The following is an 18,967-nucleotide window of genomic DNA, read 5'->3' as shown; positions in this document are numbered from 1 at the left end:
TACTGGCTACTACAGTCAACATTAACACTGTTCCGGTAAAATTTCAGATAGGCATCGGATCCATAGTAACAATTACAGTCTGGCCCACATATCAAATGGTGAGCACACCCCCACTTCAGGGGGTGGCACCCACAAAGTGGCTCTCCCGGCAACACTGGCAAGGATGGGCACAGACATCACACATGCAACATGTCAGAACAAACAGTTTGCCCCTCCCAACTCTACTTTCCTTGTCCCACCACTTATATCCCCTGGTCCTGTGTTCATCTTGATGTTGCAGGTCCTTTTTTGGGCACCTCCTGACTCACTGCTGTAGACACAGAAAAAAATTTCTAGTTGTGACCAGGATGACCTATACATCCTTTGCCCATACCATCAAACCAAGTTTGCTCTTGAGGACCTTCCAGAAACAGGGAATGGCTCACAGTTCACTGCTTCAAAATTTTCCAATTTCTTCACTGCTAATGGTATTGCTCCTGTACATACTGCTCCTTTTCACCTAGCCTCAAATGGGTTAGTGAACAGATTTGTGAGTACCTCTGAGTAGACTTTGTTAAAACCGACCCACCTATGAGACACTATCCCTTTTATTTTCGTCCTACCATGCTAGACTTCAATAAGGTACATCACCTGCCATAAGGCGCCATGGTGACCCACATTGATTGCACTATCAGTCAACTACCCCATGTGAGCAAGCCTACTCCCTGTCCTCACAAGCCTACTCCCTGTCCATCTCGCTGCCACTGGTTTTTCATACACAATCCCATCTGGCTATGACACTCACCAGTGGACACGCCTGCTGGAGACAAGCATCCATCACTCGACTTATTGGATGTGCTATGGTCAAAGTTGAGCTCCCGGATGGGTTCCATCACCAGAAGCATACCAAGTTCAACTCTATCGAGATCCTTGTGGAGGGCCTTACTCAGTTTTTTGTTCCAGACACTCTGATCAACCATTCCACATTCAGAAGTTTTGCAGCAGACATCCCCTAGCATGGACAATAACCGCATACATGATGATCGTTGATGAGCACCTCAGTCACAGCTAATAGACATGGATCAACGATCTGACATACATCCCCTGGAGATTGAATTCGAAAAAGACAAGGAAGACTGCCTCCTCCATCCTGGGGAAGGGGGGAGAGGGAGGGAGGGGGGAGGTTGCTCTGGCGACAAGTGCAACAGGCAACAACAGCAACACACACAATATACATCACGTTGATGGTAATCCAGTCCATGCAAGGCAAAAATTCAAACCTGTCAGTTTATAGCACATCAACAGAGGGTGACACCAGAAGCAGGGCCAGCAGCAGGTTCAAGGTTCACGTGCACAGCCCCAATTAGCATTCACAGGTCAAATTATTTCCTACTTCCACCAAAACTAAGTTTGAGCCAAACAAACAAAAGTGTAACACTGCAAGATGACTACTTAGACCCACGCCACGATGGCAGTGAGCATTATCAGCACAGCCAGCTACAATGGAGAGACGTTGCCTGGATGACGTGCAATATTGATCAACTCTTCTAGTCTTCATTGTCACTGTGAAGTGGGACTGGCCAAACGGGATGCTACCACATGCAGAGGACTTTGTATCCATGTGAAGGAGATGTAGCTGGTTTGCTACATCTCCTACACTTGAATAGTGTCGGGCCTAGTGCCAGTATTGTAAAATTCATTCCTACAGACTTTAAAGGGATTCAACCTGTGATGTTACTTTTTGGAACTTAGATTATTTGAGCATTCAATCAGTCTAGAAAGTTCTTATGTTCTTCAGAAGTTAGTCATTGTGTTCATCCCAATTCTGTGAGTTTATTTCTTATGTTGCAAATAAAACTGCTTAATTTGTATACCTGGTGAATGTTTCATGGGACATAACTAAAGGAAGGGACATAGCAAATTCCCTTTCCCAGTTTCTCATTTTTCCTCGCAAAGCTTGCCCAATGAACATCTAGTACGAGCTACTACTCAGTCTCACTCCCATCAAAAGTACAACATCCCTTTCATGTCCCTCAAAACTTACAACAGCAATCTGCTTATCTTTGTAAGTTGTAGATAATCGTTCTGTCCCCATATTTTATACATGCTACCTTCAGAAAGATCATGTTCCACTGTTAACAGCTTTCTTTAAATCTACAAATGTAATAAACATATGATGCTTTCCTCCAACCTTCTTCCAATGGGAGTCATAGGGCCGACAGCACTTCATGTGTTCCTACATTTCTCTGGAACGCTTCTACCAATTTTCCACTCTTCTATAAAAAAATCAGTTGATTTTGCAACCGTGACTGATTAAACAGATGGAAAAATGGAAATAAAATCCCATGCTTCTTGAAAGAGCGCAGGGGAACAATGCGGGAGACCCGCACCACCATACTAGCAAGGTCCTAATGGAGGTGGTTTGCCATTGCCTTTCTCTGACTGTAATGGGGATGAATGATGATGATGAAGATGACACAACACCACCCAGTCATCTCGGAGCAGGTGAAAATCCCTGACCCTGCCGGGCATCGAACCTGGGACCCCGTGCTTGGGAAGCGATAATGCTACCACAAGACCATGAGCTGCGGACGATTAAATAGATGGTTCTGTAATATAAATGCACCTGCAGCACCTGCTTTCTTTGAAACTGCAATTATTACATTATTCTTTAACTCTGAGAGTAGTTCATCTGCCTCATATATCTTACAAACCAGATGCTAAAGTTCTGCATTTGTAGGTTCTGCCAAGAATCTCAATAATTCTGAGGTAATGTGATTTACTATACTACTTCTTCCCTTTTTATAATGTTGTCTTCAAGATTTTTCCCTTATACCCCCTGTCTATACATTCTTCTCACCTTCCAGCCTTCCCTTCTTTACTTATTATTGGCCTGCCATTCAAGTTCTTGATATTCATACAGCTGCTTCTCTTTTTTCCAAAGGTCACTTTAATTTTCCTGTAGGTTGCTTCCATATTTTCCACAGTCATGCATGCTTCTGCAGCTTTAGATTTCTCCTCTGCTGTTCCTGCTTGGCCATTTTGCACTTCCTGTCAATCTCATATTTTAGACAACTGAATTCTGTTTTACCTGTTTCTTTTGCAAAGTTTATACATTTTTCTTCTTTCATCAATTACATTTAATACCTCTGATGTTATTGAAGGATTTCTACTGAACTTTGTCTTTTTGTAAATCTGACCCTCTGCTGCCTTAAATATTTCATCTCTTAAAGTTACACATTCACTTGATTCCCAGAAATGATGAGTGACGAGAACCTTTATACAAGAGATTTGTGTACATCACTGTTAATGAATAATGTTCTGTTACATGGAATAAACATTTACATCACAAGTATTTAACTGATACATCATGGGAACCCAGACCAAGATATCACATCTGACAGCAAATGAATAAAACAGACAGTCCTTTATTTATTTATTGAAGGGCAAGGGACATGATGCCACTCTGAGATTAATGAAAAAGAGTAGATAAGAAGTGCATAGTGGAACAAAATTGTTGAGGCTTTTGTGGACACTTGTTGACATATTACCTGTTGGCTTCTGTCTCCAGATCTTCATCCAATGTTTGTTTAATGATTTTCCTTCAGTTCACCAGTATGTGAGACTGGGATTGAGAAATGTTTGCCTCTGTTACTGCTGAGGGCAGTGAAAAGTGAAAGTTATGAAGTATTTGAATATTATGTTACCGGCAATAACTGATGAGGGAAACAGTATATTTTTTTTAACAAGTCATCAGTAAGAATGAAGACCACTGAAGTTGTTGGTGGCTCAATGAATACCAAATAAAACTCTTTTTTTTCATACGTTATATTAAAAGGTAATCACCAACCCACAAAAATGAATAGTAAGTTACGACAACAGAAGTAAAAAGAAAATTTTCAAAAAACAATGGAGTACCCGTTTTAACTTGTGCTCAGAAAATTAATAATGCTGGTGTTGTGTCACATAAAAGACTTTTCATTTTATACATAGTGCACCGGCACATACAGCTTATCATCTGCTTTCCTCTACAAACCATCACTTTCCAGCATTCCTCAGCAAGTGTGCTTGCCATAAAGAAATCCATTTAGGATTTAATATCAACTCTTGTAAGTTACATTACATTTTTTCTACATTTATATCAAAAGGAAACAATGAAAACAGTTGGATAACCTATAACATAGCTGCAAGATATCATTACAGACCTCAATGATGTAATGACTGAATGAAAGAAAATTAGCAGATATATTTGTTTCCCAAAGGATTACAGTTTCAGAAGAATTGAATGAGTTATTCAAGAGAAGGAGCTTCACATGATTTATTCAAGATAAAGAGCTTCACAAACTGAGCTAGTCAATAATGTGTTGGTCCACCTCTGGTCTTTACATAAGCAGGTATTCGGTTTTGCATTCATTGATGGAAGTGTTGGATATCATGCCAAATTCTGCAGGTTAGATCATCAAAATCCCTAGCTGGTTGGAGGACCAATTGGGCAACCTTGCTGGCCAAGGTAGGGTTTGGCAATCATGAAGACAAGCAGTAGAAACTCTTGCTGTGTGCAGGCAGGCATTATCTTGCTGAAATGTAAGCCCAAGAAGGACAATAATATGGCATATAATATTGTTGACATACCACTGTGCTGTAAGTGTGCCACGAATGACAACCAAAGGGGTCCCACTGTGAAAAGAAATGGCACCCCACACCATCATTCCTGGCATGAGGAATACGGCGGGCGACAGTCAGGTTTGTATGACACCACTGTCCAAGGCATTTCCTGATACGTGGTTGCTGGTCATTGGGGCTCAATTCGAAGCAGGACTCATCACCAAAGACAATTCTACTCCAGTCAATGAGATTCCAGGCCAAAGACATATCTGGAGACATGCTCGACAGTGGTGGGATACCAACCTGACTGTCACCCACCACAGGGCCTGACAACCAGGAGTGATGGTCGGGGTGCCATTCTTTTCAAAGCAGGACCCCTTTGGTTGTCACCTGCAGCACCCTTACAGCACAGTAGTACATCAATTATATTCTATGCCATTTCTCATTGTCTTTCATGGCATGCCATACTGGGCTTACATTTCAGCAATATAATGCGCATCCGCACACAGTGAGAGTTTCTACTGCCTGTTTTAATGCCTACCAAACCCTACCTTGGCAAACAAGGTCGCTAGACCTCTCCCCAATTGAGAATGTTTGGAACATTATGGTCAAGGACCCCAACCAACTTGGGATTTTGACAATCTATCGAACCAACTGGACAGGATTTGGCATAATATTCCTCAGGAAGACATCCAACAACTGTATCAATCAATGCCAAGCTAAATAGCTGATTGTAAAAGGCCCTGAGGTGGACCAAGATGTTATTGGCTTGTTCAATTTGTGAAGCTCTTCCTCTTGAATGAATCATCCAATTTTTCTTTCTGTTTGGCTGCACATGTCGATCACTTCTATCTATTTCTGTCACATTCAGATAATTTCTTTGTGGTGTGTCTTTTTTTGTCTTAAAGCGTACTTTCTGATTTCAAAAAACGACCAAAAGAATTCTTCATTAAAGAAATGTGTAATAACGACTGAGGATAATCTCTCCCAAATAAAAAAAAAAAAAAGTAATTATCTCAGACACATTTCTACTGTAATTCATAAAAATATATTTTTCTCTCACAAATCTGCTATGTGCAATTGGTTTCACTTACTCGAATCTTCAATGACAACAACACCACTGTTGTGCTAAGCTTCCTTGTAATGAATTATACTTCACGCAGCAAGACAATACGAAATATTTTCAAATTAATGCAGTAAGGAAATCTGAGACACATCTGCAAACTGGATTTTTTCATATCAGAAAAAGAAGATACCAAGAACAACAACATTAAGATGTCTGAACAAAGGATCAATGCCTTATACTGAACTGAACACATCTTTGCAAATTTTTTGTAACACTCATAAGAAAATACACATATCAAAAAAAGTTTTGCATCACCTCGGTTCCAAGAGTTCCAGAACCTGTACAGAAAACTGGGATAGAGATCAACATAAACATCATTTCCACCCGTTTTATTGCTCATGAAAACCACATGTTGCATGTTGTACCACCATACAGTGAGACCTTCAGAGGTGGTGGTCCAGACTGCTGTGCACACCGGTACCTCTAATACCCAGTAGCACATCCTCTTGCATTGACACATGGCTGCATTCCTCGTGGCATACTATCCACAAGTTCATCAAGACACTGTTGGTCCAGATTGTCCCACTCCTCAACGGCGATAAAGCGTAGATCCCTAGGAGTGGTTGGTGGCTCACGTCATCCATAAACAGCCATTTTAAATCCATCCCAGGCATGTTTGATATGGTTCATGTCTGGAGAACACACTGGCCACTTTAGTCAAGGGATGTTGTTATTGTGAAGGAAGTCATTCCAAAGATATGCATGAAGGGGGCACGAATTGTCATCCATGATGACAAATGACTCGCCAATATGCTGCTGATATGGTTGCACTATCAGTCGGAGGATGGCATTCACGCATCATACAGCCATTACAGTGTCTTCCATGACCACCAGCAGTGTACGTCGGCACCACATATGCCAGCCTAAAACAGCAGGGAACCTTCACCTCGCTGCACTCACTCGACAGTGTGTCTAAGGCATTCAGCCTGACCGTGTGGCCTCCAAACAGGCCTCTGACGATAGAAGGCATATGCGACACTCAACGATGAAGAGAATGTAATGCCAATCCTGAGTGGTCCATTCAGCATGTTGTTGGGCCCATCTGTACTGTGCTGCATGGTGTCGTGGTTGCAAAGATGGACCTCGCCATGGACATCGGGAGTGAAGTTGTGCATCATGCAGACTATTGCTCACATTTTGAGTTGTAACACGATGTCCTGTGGCTGTACAAAAAGCATTATTCAACATGGTGGTGTTGCTGTCAGGGTTCCTCCGAGCCATAATCCGTAGGCAGCGGTCATCCACTGCATTAGTAGCCCTTGTGTGGCCTGAGCAAGGCATGTCATCGACAGTTCCTGTCTCTCTGTATCTCCATGTCCGAACAACATCGCTTTGCTTCACTCCAAGACACCTGGACACTTTCCTGGTTGAGAGCCCTTCCTGGCACAAAGTAACAAAGCAGACGCGATCGAACCACAGTAATGATCGTCTATGCATGGTTGAACTACAGGCAACACAAGCCATGTACCTCCTTCTTGGTGGAATGACTGGAACTGATCGGTTGCTGGACCCCCTCCGTCTGAAAGGTGCTGCTCATGCATGGTTGTTTAGATCTTTGGGCGGGTTTAGTGACTTCTCTGAACAGTCAAAGGGACTGTGTCTGGGATACAACATCCACAGTCAACGTCTGTCTTCAGAAATTCTGGGAACCGGGGTGATACAAAACTTTTTTTATGTGTGTAGACTGAACATATCTTAACATCTAAAACATAAAAGTCGACAGCCTGAAGAATACAAGTATAGTTACCATTCTTTCAAATCAGCTGGTTCTTCTCTCCAGGACATTTCATTCATGAAGTCATACATAACATAATTCTGATTTATGCCTTCAGGGGTAAGTCCTGTTCCAACCATCGTACTGTTAGCCATACTTCTCCCTTGAAAAACACCCTGAAAACCAAAATTAAAAGATCACTATCTCCACACAGTACTAAGCAAAAAGTACACTTATTAGTCATGCCTAATCCATGTACTGCTTGATGATAGATAATTATGAAAACAGCTAATACATCTTACATCACAGATTAAGAGACCTATTTACAAGAGTAAATGGCTTATTTCACATTCAATGGAAAACAAAAATTAATGTGATTTCTATGTTTCAATGGTAATTAAACCAAATGAGCAACTATACAAAAGAAACTTAATTCCTAATATGGTGGAAAACTATGTACTTGTCTATGAGAGAAATATTTCAAGCCCCCGCTCTAAGTCGCAATATTTTAACAAGGAGTATGATTTGTGATCATAGGCCAAAATGATTTCCATTAGTGACACATATCATCCCAAAGTGTTCCCTTCATGACTAACATACGACAGTCTCCTGTCTCTCCTGTTTACATATTTGCACATTAAAATAATTCTATAATGCCATCAACCAAACATGAGAATGAGGCTTCGTTATTTCCTATCTTGCTACCCTACCAGGCATTTCCGTATCTTATGGACATCAATGTCTTCCCTTTGCTTTGATCAATACCAAAGGACACTGTCCAAGAGCTACAAGTGGCAAATGTTTATGTGGCAAATGCTGTTTATTGCTCGACACCTCAATTGCAAAGCAATAGTTACCTTTACTCCTTCCATTGTTTGATCAATTTTTCCATGCAATAACCAGGTCACCAACCAGGAACACAGTGCAAAATAATATTGCTGGACTGTGTATTAACAATACTAAACATAAAACACTCTCATGAACTTGTGGGAAATCCAGTCTGGAATATGATACGCACACAGGGATAAAACACTACTCACCAAACAGAGGCAACATACAGCAATGGAAAACCGTGACGAAAAGATGGTAAATTCATCAGCTTTAGGACAAAGACCTTCTTCAGAGGTGACGAACACTCAACTACACCTCACATCCACTGTTGTTTCTGATTCTGTCATCTAACTGAGATGAATAACAATCTTGGTTGGGGTGGATGCAGAGGAAATAGATAGGGTGTGGAGTGAGGAGGCAGAACACTGGAATGAGTGAAGGTCATGCTGGGGATAGAAAAAGCATACACATGCAGAGCAGGGTAGGATGGACAATCCAAGAGCTGGAGTGGGTCTCATAGTAGAATAGTGTGACAATCTATCATGGATGGTGTGTACGAAGTATTGTATGAGCATAACCATTACCTGACAGTGGCAACACGCTGGGCCCACCAGTTTAAGCAAGCTGGGTTAATTTTACTTCCCCTCTTGTTTTGCCATTAGCCTCCTTATACTTCATTTTTTCATGTTTAACTAATTAGCATTGACATATGTGAGTATAACCTGCATTTTCATAATAGAGAAACGTTGGCCCTCAGTTTTAAAGAATATAACACCAGATCTAATTTTGTGCTTAGTTTTATGTATGTAATTGATTTCCTAATTTATTTTGACTATTCCTAGTTAGTATCTTTTGTTATAGGTTAAAATCAGTAATTGTTTCGTAACTTAAATTCTACTGTTGACTTATAAACAAATATAAATTATATACTAATTTTAAACATTTGGGGGAACAACTAATTGTAATCTTAAAGTATCTATTTGGCTCTATTCAAAAACATGTTAGCAAAGCCAGCCCTTAATTAACTCCAAAGTAATTAACAGTTTTGTCAAAAGTATTGTTTGTGTACTTATATTTGTTAATTTCATGACTTAAACAAACAATTTGGCTTATCCCTTGTAGTAGAGGAAACTGTGAAAAAGAACCAATTTTTTGATGTATTCAGTTAATTTAACGAGTTAAGTTTTTAATTGTAATTTCTGTAAATTAAACTCCGAACAATGAATAGTTTCAGTGCCTATTATTGTGAGGATATATAAGGGCCTGATTTTTGGTCACGAGACAGTCAGTCCACAGCTGAGTTTCATACGAGAAACCTGTGTTGGTTAGAACAACAACAATGCTTCATCTTAACTGCAGAATAAGTGTTAAACAATTAGGCCATGTGTAAAAACAATGACAGTGTCTGCTCCATATGTACCTTTCCATTCTTCCAAGAACTATGAGCCTTGTGGTTAGGTTTTTACTGCTTGTAGATGTTCAATAGTAAACTATTGTAGCAGTATGTAGATGTTAACCTGCTAACTATTAATGAGGCTTATGGAAAGTTAAACGATAGTGCACTGGCCATATAACTGTGTAATATTGGGGTGGGGGTGGGGGTTGTGAACAGGAAAAGTAAAAGACTGAGAAACGCAACTGTGCATTGGTCGGTTACATCATTTACAGTAGACAGTAGTTGCACATCAACAACCCATTCAGCCAGCGTAGCGATGCAGTACACTGATACCGAGGACAACAAATGAAGAAACAAAGCAGGCGAGCGTCGTCACATGTGGTACCCCAGGTGAGGACTATTGAACGTGGGCACAACAAACTAGAACTCACGAACTGTGACAGTGAAGTGTGAACTAGGGCAGATTACAGGGATTTAAATGGAAGAGATAATACAGCCAATCAGCACTGGGGTTTTATGGCCACAGTAGGATAGGAACCAATCAGTGAGTGGGTTCTATGGAAGCATCCATTGAGTACAGGAGCAGCACGCAGGTGACACAGCCGACTGAGATAAAGAAGGCACCTTGACGAGAGAATTACAACTTGCCACAGCCATTCAGATCCGAGATGACAACGACAGCGGAGCAGCAGCAGACGTGTGATTAAAAACAAGGTAATTCATTGCAAAAGCTGTTTTGTATTAAGTGATATATAATGAGTGACCTTAATGAACAAGACAGAGTGACTGAGGACAAAGCTATAGAGATTAAGTTGTTAAATGAACAGAAGGACGTGAGTGTGACTGGTTCTGTATGCAATAGTAATTATTAATCAGACATGAATGTAACTTTGAAGGATGGTTATGGAAGCCCTATTTTAAAGAGCGAAATGGATGAAAACAGTAGTGAAGTGGATGAGGTTGTTAAGGTTAAGGAGGAGGAATCTAGAAGCAAAAGTGAGCAGGAGCAAAAGTGTACGGCAGACGGAAAAGTGGAAGCGATGTTAAGGCAAATTATGAGTCATTTGAATAGTATGGAAATAGTTTGAAAGAAGACATTCGAAGGCGAGGAATAGTATTAAGAAACTAGTTCATAATACTAATAAGAAATTAACATTGAGCAGTAAATCTATAGAGCAGAGAGAGAAACTTTGTGATGACAATAGTAGCAAGGTGGAGGTTTTCGAAAAATAATGTGCTGAAAATAGGGTTAAACTTGAGAATCAAATCAATCAGATTAAAAATGATTCAGAAACTGAGGTAGAAACCAAGTAGGCAGTAGTGGAAGAGGAAAAACTGGAAAAATGGCTCTGAGCACTATGGGACTGAACTTCTGAGGTCATCAGTCAAAAATGGAAAAATTAAATGAAAATGTAGATTCACAATTGACTGAAATGGAGATAAACGTGGAAGAAGTAAAAAATCTAAAGCATAGCGTAAGTGATAGTGGGTCTGATTCTGACAGCAGTGGTAATGATGATAGCAATGACAAATCCAGTAGTGATGAGGATCAGGTATTCAAATTTATAATTGATAATGATGGCAATGTGTTAAGTAAAGAAAGAATAAAGGAGGATTATGTTAGTCCTAATGAAGAATTAGAGTTTCAGAGTGTTAATGAGGAAGAGGATCATGCTATCTGTCATTTGACTGCGTCTGATAATCATTTTGGTTAGCAGGATGATAGTTTTTCGAGGAAAAAAGATTAATGAGGATTTGTTGTATGAAGAAGATCACATGGCAAGCAAAAGGGAAGTGTGTCACCTTGTAATAACAGCAAGTGTACAAGGTATACATGTTAAGTGTTTACTAGACAGCGGTAGTGATCTGAATCGTATTTCACAGCCATTTTTTGAATCTATTACGAATGCAGAGGGTATAGTAGTAATGCATGTTTCTGGAACAAAAATTATTGGTGCTGCTGGTAAGCTATCAAAGTGTGTGAAACAAGAAGTACTAGTAACTGTGGAATTGGCAGAACAGCTCTTGGAGCACAATTTTTGGTGATTCAAAATTTCAGCATTGATGTAACATTTGGGACTAATTTCTTGTGCAATTAACAAGTAGGGGGTTCAACATTCTGTGTTGGATTCATTATGTGGCGATAATGCTTACCCCAGCTGTGTGTCTCATTTTTCATGTTTCCTGAGCCAGTCGTACTCTTCTCCTATCCTAACTGTAATTTATAAGTGAATCAGAATTAGTAAAGTGGTACCATGGTTAATGAATTTCTTTCAAACAAGGAGGTAAGGTAAACAGAAAATGAAAGGTGTCAGCGTAAGTGGAGGATAATAAGTAATCAGCTCATGTGTGCAGCAGCAGAGGCAATATGCAGTATAAACCATCTTGAATATGAGGTCTTAATGCCAACTGTGGTACCGTCAAACAGGGTGATTTTGGATGGTTTTGTCGTTATTTTGATTGTAACTTTCGTATATATTGTTAGATTAAATTGATTGTTATGGAAGTGGTAGGGTGTATGTGTAGCAAATAAAATATCCCAGAACCAGAAAGTGTATGTGTAGGTATATTTATCTGTGGCAGTTAAATGAAGTGTCAGAAGTCACCCCATGGATTGGGGTGATTTCGGACACATGTGTTTTTTAAATCTCTGTCCGAAGTTACAGTATATAGAGGGCGAATTCGGACAGTTACTGCCTCTTTTAAACTCTACACACTTTTTATTTGATTTTGGTGACATTTTATACATTTTAAGGTAGCCCATTTTTACAAATAAGTGATATGGAATGATGGTTTCATCATAGTGGATTATGTTGCTAGGTGGGAGATTTTCCAGCTTTGCCTTGATATTGGAGAAAAATATCTTAACAGTCTCTTTGTTCACTTCTACACAAGCTCATTTAATATTTTAGCTTAAGCGAACGGAAAGATCTTCTGACTGTCGTTTGAGGCAATTATTACAAAATTTCTTCTCTTTTCGGCCAGATTTATCGAGGTAGCCTTTAACTAAATACCTAATATCCAATTTAGTCAAGGGAAATCCCCAATGTGCAGCCCTCAAGATACCTCGCTTCAACATTTCTTCTTCTTCTTTATTTAGCACTGGCTGTCCTCTCATTTTTTTCGGATGTGCTTCCTGCACTTTATTTTGTAGAGTTGATTTAGGTATACCTTACAAATCACATGCTTTTCTGTACAATAATTTACCACTCTGAATATCACAAACAGCTTTATCTAAAAGTTCCGGGTCATAACTACACTGTACTGTAGCACCTCTCCTGCTCTTATACATTCTCAGCATTGTCTGAAATCACCCCAAACAATACACAGTTTAACAAAAACCGTCATTATTTTACAACCTTGCACTGGAAACTCGACAAACCTGTACCAGAGATTGTCTCAATGCTGTTAGCTACTGAGTGCGTCGACAATTATGGTTACAATAACTTCCCGCTTGATGCAACAATAGAAAGTTTGCACTTTACAATAATGCATGGATTTTTTACACTGAGACTGTTCGTCAATTATTCACCTAGGGAAACAATTGACACAAAATAAAAGTTGTGGAAAGCGATAAATGCAATCTTGCGCTTAAAATAAGAGGCGCACGGACGTTAAAAATAAGTAACTCTTTGTTTCTATGCAGTGGCAAATAGCAAATAAGCCATACTGTCCGAATTCGCCCCGGCTTCCGAAATCGCCCCGTTTGACGGTACAGTAGAAGTGTTAGTGCTCTGTGCAATCAGTATATAGAGATAACTATCTACATACAGAAGTGTGTCATGGTACAGCCTTTTCTAACACTAAGGAATCACAATTTTAAACCTAGTTGCCCGGAGTCATGCGTGTGGAATGTATTAGCAAGATTTGTATGTATATCACCCTTCAGGCTGGAATCTCAAGCAAATTGATGGAATACAGTGAAATAATAGTTTTTCTGAGTGATCATTTTGTCAGATCGGTAATGAGAGTTAAGTTTGCGTCAGCATAAGAATCTGTTGCTGTGGAGTGATTTTCAGTAGAGTCAGTTTTGCATTAGATAAGCAGAGCACAGGTGTTTATTGGTTAATGAAATAATAAATCAATGGATAATGTTAGCGTGGTGTCACCGCCAGACACCACACTTGCTAGGCGGTAGCTTTTAAATCGGCCGCGGTCCGGTAGTATACGTCGGACCCGCGTGTCGCCACTGTCAGTGATCGCAGACCGAGCGCCACCACACGGCAGGTCTAGAGAGACGTACTAGCACTCGCCCCAGTTGGACAGCCGACTTTGCTAGCGATGCTACACTGACGAAGACTCTCTCATTTGCCGAGAAGATAGTTAGCATAGCCTTCAGCTAAGTCAATTGCTACGACCTAGCAAGGCGCCGTATTCAATTGATATTTATTATATGAAGCATGTATCATCAAGAGCGATGTTCTACAATTATGGATTAAAGTTAAGTATTCCAGAAGCTACGTAGTTTTCTTTATAGCATTCATTACGTATCCTGTTTCAGACCTCACGCCAGCCTGCGTGAGTTTAAGCGCGTGCCTTTCGGCTTCCTCTCATTGTGTCTAGGCTGTCTTGTCTAGACACAACATTTTTGGCGACAAGTCTCAAAAGAGGATTTAGCGTTCGTATTGCACTAATTTACTTGTGTCATGGCTTCGCCACAATCTCCAGATGTACTGTCCGAATTTTATCGCTTGCAGAATCAGCAGACGCAGGCGTTATTGGATGCCCTTGGACAGCTCGTCCAGGGTCAACGTGCAATGCAAAATGATGCGGCCGCCGCCGCTCCACCGCTACCGCAGCCACAACACGCAGTTGCACCACCTTTTCGTCAATTTGATGCGGCACTGGAAAGCTGGACGGAGTGGTCACGCCAATTTGGATTCCATCTCGCCGCCTACAGAATTCAAGGTAAACAGCGGCACCCTCACTTATTGTCATGTGTCGGCGTCCAGACGTACCGTGTGATAGTGAAATTGTTTCCCCGCCGCGATGTAGCAACTCTGTCCTACGAAGAAATTTTGTCTGCATTAGATGCATATTTCAAGGAATCAGTCAATGTAGTTGCAAAAAGGTATACGTTCTTTCGTGCAAAACGTACGGCCGGTCAAACTAATCGGGAGTGGGTTGCAACTTTGCAAGGCCTTACTAGGGATTGTGCTTTTGAGTGTGAATGTGGACTCCCTTATTCAGATACTATGGTGCGTGATGCAATTGCACAGAACGTTGCTGATGTTCGTATACGGGAGCAAATTTTGAAACTAGTCAATCCCACCCTTCAACAAGTGATAGACATATTAGATAAGCAAGACACACTTGACTTTGCTCAGGAATCATTTGCAACTTCGCTAGCCGTGTGTCACATTAACCGGCCCGCCGGGCGAGCTGCACGGAACTGTAAACAGCCCTCGCGCTCGTCCGCGCAGCTGCCGCCAAGCTCTCAACCACGTGTCCCGCGGCAGCAAGCAAATACAGTACTAAAGTCATGCCCGCGGTGTGCTACTAGACATTCGCGTGAGAATTGCCCGTCACGCCAAGCTATTTGCTTTTTCTGTAATAAACGAGGACATGTTCAAAGTGTTTGCCTGAAAAAGCTCAGAACGGACACTCACACCCATTCCAGGCCCTTTGCTTCGCGCCGGAATGGGAATCGAACCAAGAATACTCAGGCTCGTGAACCTTCGCCCATGGAAATTCATGTAGTTCATTCCACTCCGCCCAGTGCCGCTCTCTCTAACAGTGACTGTGTTCGTCCCACAAATAGTGTGCGTCGACGTCGACGGAAATCCCGTCAAGTCGCAAGTGCTTCTGTACCAGTGTCTGTTCACGTTGCACGAGACAGTCGCTCTTGTCGTCAGCAGGACAATAAACTTTTTGTAGACTTGGACATTCATGGCAAGGTCATACCATTCCAGCTCGATACCAGAGCTGCAGTTTCATTGATCAATAAAGACACGTACAAACTACTGGGCACACCTCCGTTGCGTGCCGCAAATGTTACGTTAAATGGTTATTCAGGTCAGAATATCCCTGTGTTAGGACAGTGCAGCCTTCTTGCAACATACGAGGGACAAACAAAACTTGTGTCTTTTTACGTCCTTCGTTCTTCTTCTGCAGTGAACTTGTTTGGTTTAGATTTATTTCAGTTGTTTAACTTGTCTATAGTCAATCAGGTCCTATCAGTGAATCAGACTGTGCCTTCGGCCAGTGTTTCTAGTCTATGTGAAGAAGTTGCAGACATTTTTGCACCGGGCCTAGGTTGCGCTAAGAACTATACAGCCCATTTGGAACTGAAAGTAAACGCGCAACCGAAATTTTTCAGAGTGTGCAATGTTCCCCATGCATTGCGTGATGAGTTCGCAAGAACATTAAACGATTTGGAATCACAAGGTGTGATTGAACGTGTGCAGGCTTCTCTCTGGGCATCACCCTTAGTAATTTTGCTAAAACCTTCCGGAAAATTGAGACTTTGTGTGGGCTTCAAGGCAACAGTGAATCCACAACTAGTGATTGCAACTTATCCTTTACACCGCCCGGAAGATCTTTTTGACAAACTGTGCCCGGGTAAATATTTTTCGAAATTGGACCTAGCAGATGCGTACTTGCAACTACCAGTGGACGACCAATCCCAGCGCGTCTTGGTGGTTAACACGCATCTTGGTTTGTACCGATTCAAAAGACTGCCATTCGGGTGTGCATCCGCTCCTGCATTGTTTCAGCAATATCTGCAAACTGTTTGTGCCTCGGTCCCTACTGCAGCAAACTATCTGGACGATATTGTGATCTCCGGAAAGACGGAAGAAGAACATTTAGCCAACCTCCGAACATTATTTCAGGTCTTGCGACAAAATAGTCTTCGCTTGCGGAAGGACAAATGTGTGTTTTTTGCTCGTGACTTACCATATTTGGGACACGGAATCAATGCACAAGGCATACATCCGAGTCCAGAGCACCTCCGTGCCATACAGGACTTGCCTTCGCCGAAGAATTTGAAGCAGCTACAGAGTGTTTTGGGAAAAATTAACTATTATCATCGCTTTCTGCGCAATGCCTCTTCCATTTCAGCTCCGCTTCATCGCTTATGCCGTAAAGGTGTTCCGTTCGTCTGGACGACGGAATGCGAACGCGCCTTTCGCCAGTTGAAATCGGCGTTGCTTTCTAATACTTGCCTTACGCCATTCGATCCCCAGAAACCCCTTTTGTTAATGGTAGATGCATCGGATTTCGGGATTGGTGCTGTGCTTGCGCACAAAGATGGATCGCATGATCGCCCTATTGCCTTTGCGTCCAAATTGCTCTCGTCTGCGCAAAGAAATTATTCACAGATAGAGAAAGAAGCTTTGGCTCTCGTCTTTGGTGTTACTAAGTTTCATGATTTCTTGTATGGTCGTCACTTTACCATCATCACAGACCACAAACCTTTGACATCGCTTTTTCATCCGAACAAGCCTGTACCTCCACGTACAGCGCAGAAATTCATTCGCTGGTCTATCTTCCTCTCGCAGTACCGCTACGATATCTTGTATCGGTCCACTGCTAAGCACGGAAACGCCGATGCGTTGTCCCGTTTGCCTGTTGCTGAGGATAGAGCATTCGATTCTTCCGAACTTGCTTGCATGTTCATTGATGCGGAAACCGATGACGCGGTCGAATCGTTTCCGATTGATTTTCGTCGTGTAGCTACTGCCACAGCTGCTGACCCTGTCCTTGCTACCGTTTTGCGTTTTGTTGCTACGCAATGGCCCTTGTCGAAATCACGGATCGAGGATCCGTTGGTTCGCCGATTTTTTGCTCACAAGGAGAGACTTTTTGTATGACGTGGTGTTTTGCTGTTGCATTCTGATAATGATCAGTCCAGAGTCGTGGTCCCACGTTCGTTACAGTCCTCTGGTCTTACGGCTTCTCCACCAAAGACATTGGGGTATAGTGCGAACGAAACAGCTTGCTCGTCAGCACTGTACTTGGTTCGGAATCGATGCTGCGATTACAAATATGTGCTCTTCTTGCATGGCGTGTGCCGAACAACAATCCGCACCACCGCGGAAATTCTTTGCATGGCCGAAAGCCACTTCCCCTTGGCAACGCTTGCACATAGATTTTGCTGGTCCATTCTGGAATGCTCGATGGTTGGTTGTGGTCGATTCCTTCAGTAATTTTCCTTTTGTTGTCCGGATGTCTTCCACGACGTCATCTGCCACCATCCAAGCGTTATCGGCTATCTTTTGCATTGAAGGTCTTCCACAGACTATTGTTTCCGACAATGGCCCACAATTCATGTCCACAGAATTTCAGTCATTCTGCAAGGTCCATGGTATTCAACATCTGACATCCGCGCCGTTTTCGCCTCAGTCAAACGGTGCCGCTGAACGATTGGTCCGGACTTTCAAGTCACAGATGTTGAAGCTGAAAGAGTCGCATTCTCGGGAGGACGCGTTATTGCTCTTCTTGTCCTCGTATCGCTCTCAGCCCCGAGATGGTCGCTCGCCGGCTGAGTTGCTCCACAGTCGTCCTCATCGAACCTTGATGTCTTTGCTGCATCCGCCGCATCAGGTTCCTGTGCAGCGGCAGACGCCTGCTTTTGCTCCAGGCGACGTTGTATACAATCGCAACTATCGAGGTTCACGGCGTAGGCTCGCAGGGCGCATTCTTCGCTGCCTCAGCCGCGCTATGTATTTGGTTTTGGGGGCCTCTGGTGAGGTGCGTCAGAATCTCAATCAGCTGCACCTCTGTCGTCGAACGGGTTCTGCCGCTCCCCGTCTGCTTTCAGCGACGGTGCCGTCCGGTCAGCGCCCTGGGGACCCATCTACTGGCTCGCCTCATCCCCAGGTGTTACCGACGCTGCCTTCCATTTTGCCACATGGCGACGTGCCGCCGCTGCCGCTACCGCCTGTTCTCGCGCCGGCGACGCCCGCGGTGGACGCTTCGCTGCAACCGCCAGGCGCCTCCCTGGGTCACGCGCCGCCGATCGCTTCCCGTGACCGGCTATCCTCTGACATGGACCTCTTGCCCGCTCTGGACAAGATGTCGTCTTCGCCCGTCGGGTACCCCGACGCGATGGAGGTCGAATCTTCGGCCCCTCCTGTCTCTTTAAGGGCGCATACACCGCCTGTTGGCGTGCACCCTGGACTAGGTTTTCAGGCGTTTCCTAGCTCCCCTCGGACCGAATGGCCGGGTGCGGGTGGCACAGCCTCGCCTGTTGTTAGGCTCCCCACCTCGTCGCATACGTCAACATCGGGTCCTCCCCACGGCGGGCGGAAGCCTTATAACACAACGTCCGGCGATTTGCGGGGGAGGAATGTGGTGTCACCGCCAGACACCA

At 42.7% G+C, this 18,967-nt stretch overlaps 1 protein-coding gene across 5 annotated transcripts in view; it reads right to left on the bottom strand.

Moving 5' to 3' along the window:
• Positions 1-18,967, bottom strand: part of LOC124615485 (alpha-N-acetylglucosaminidase) — a 372,979-nt gene that overhangs the window by 178,565 nt on the left and 175,447 nt on the right. For all 5 annotated transcript variants that reach the window (XM_047143421.1, XM_047143422.1, XM_047143418.1 and 2 more), the window contains exon 11: positions 7,458-7,600. In XM_047143421.1, coding sequence (XP_046999377.1) covers positions 7,458-7,600 — 143 coding nt within the window. The remainder of the gene's footprint in view (positions 1-7,457; positions 7,601-18,967) is intronic.

The sequence above is a fragment of the Schistocerca americana genome, chromosome 5 (genome assembly GCF_021461395.2).
Source record: "Schistocerca americana isolate TAMUIC-IGC-003095 chromosome 5, iqSchAmer2.1, whole genome shotgun sequence".
NCBI lineage: Eukaryota > Metazoa > Arthropoda > Insecta > Orthoptera > Acrididae > Schistocerca > Schistocerca americana.
Note: the sequence above shows the minus strand (reverse complement) of the source record. Positions and strands in the feature narration are given on the sequence as shown.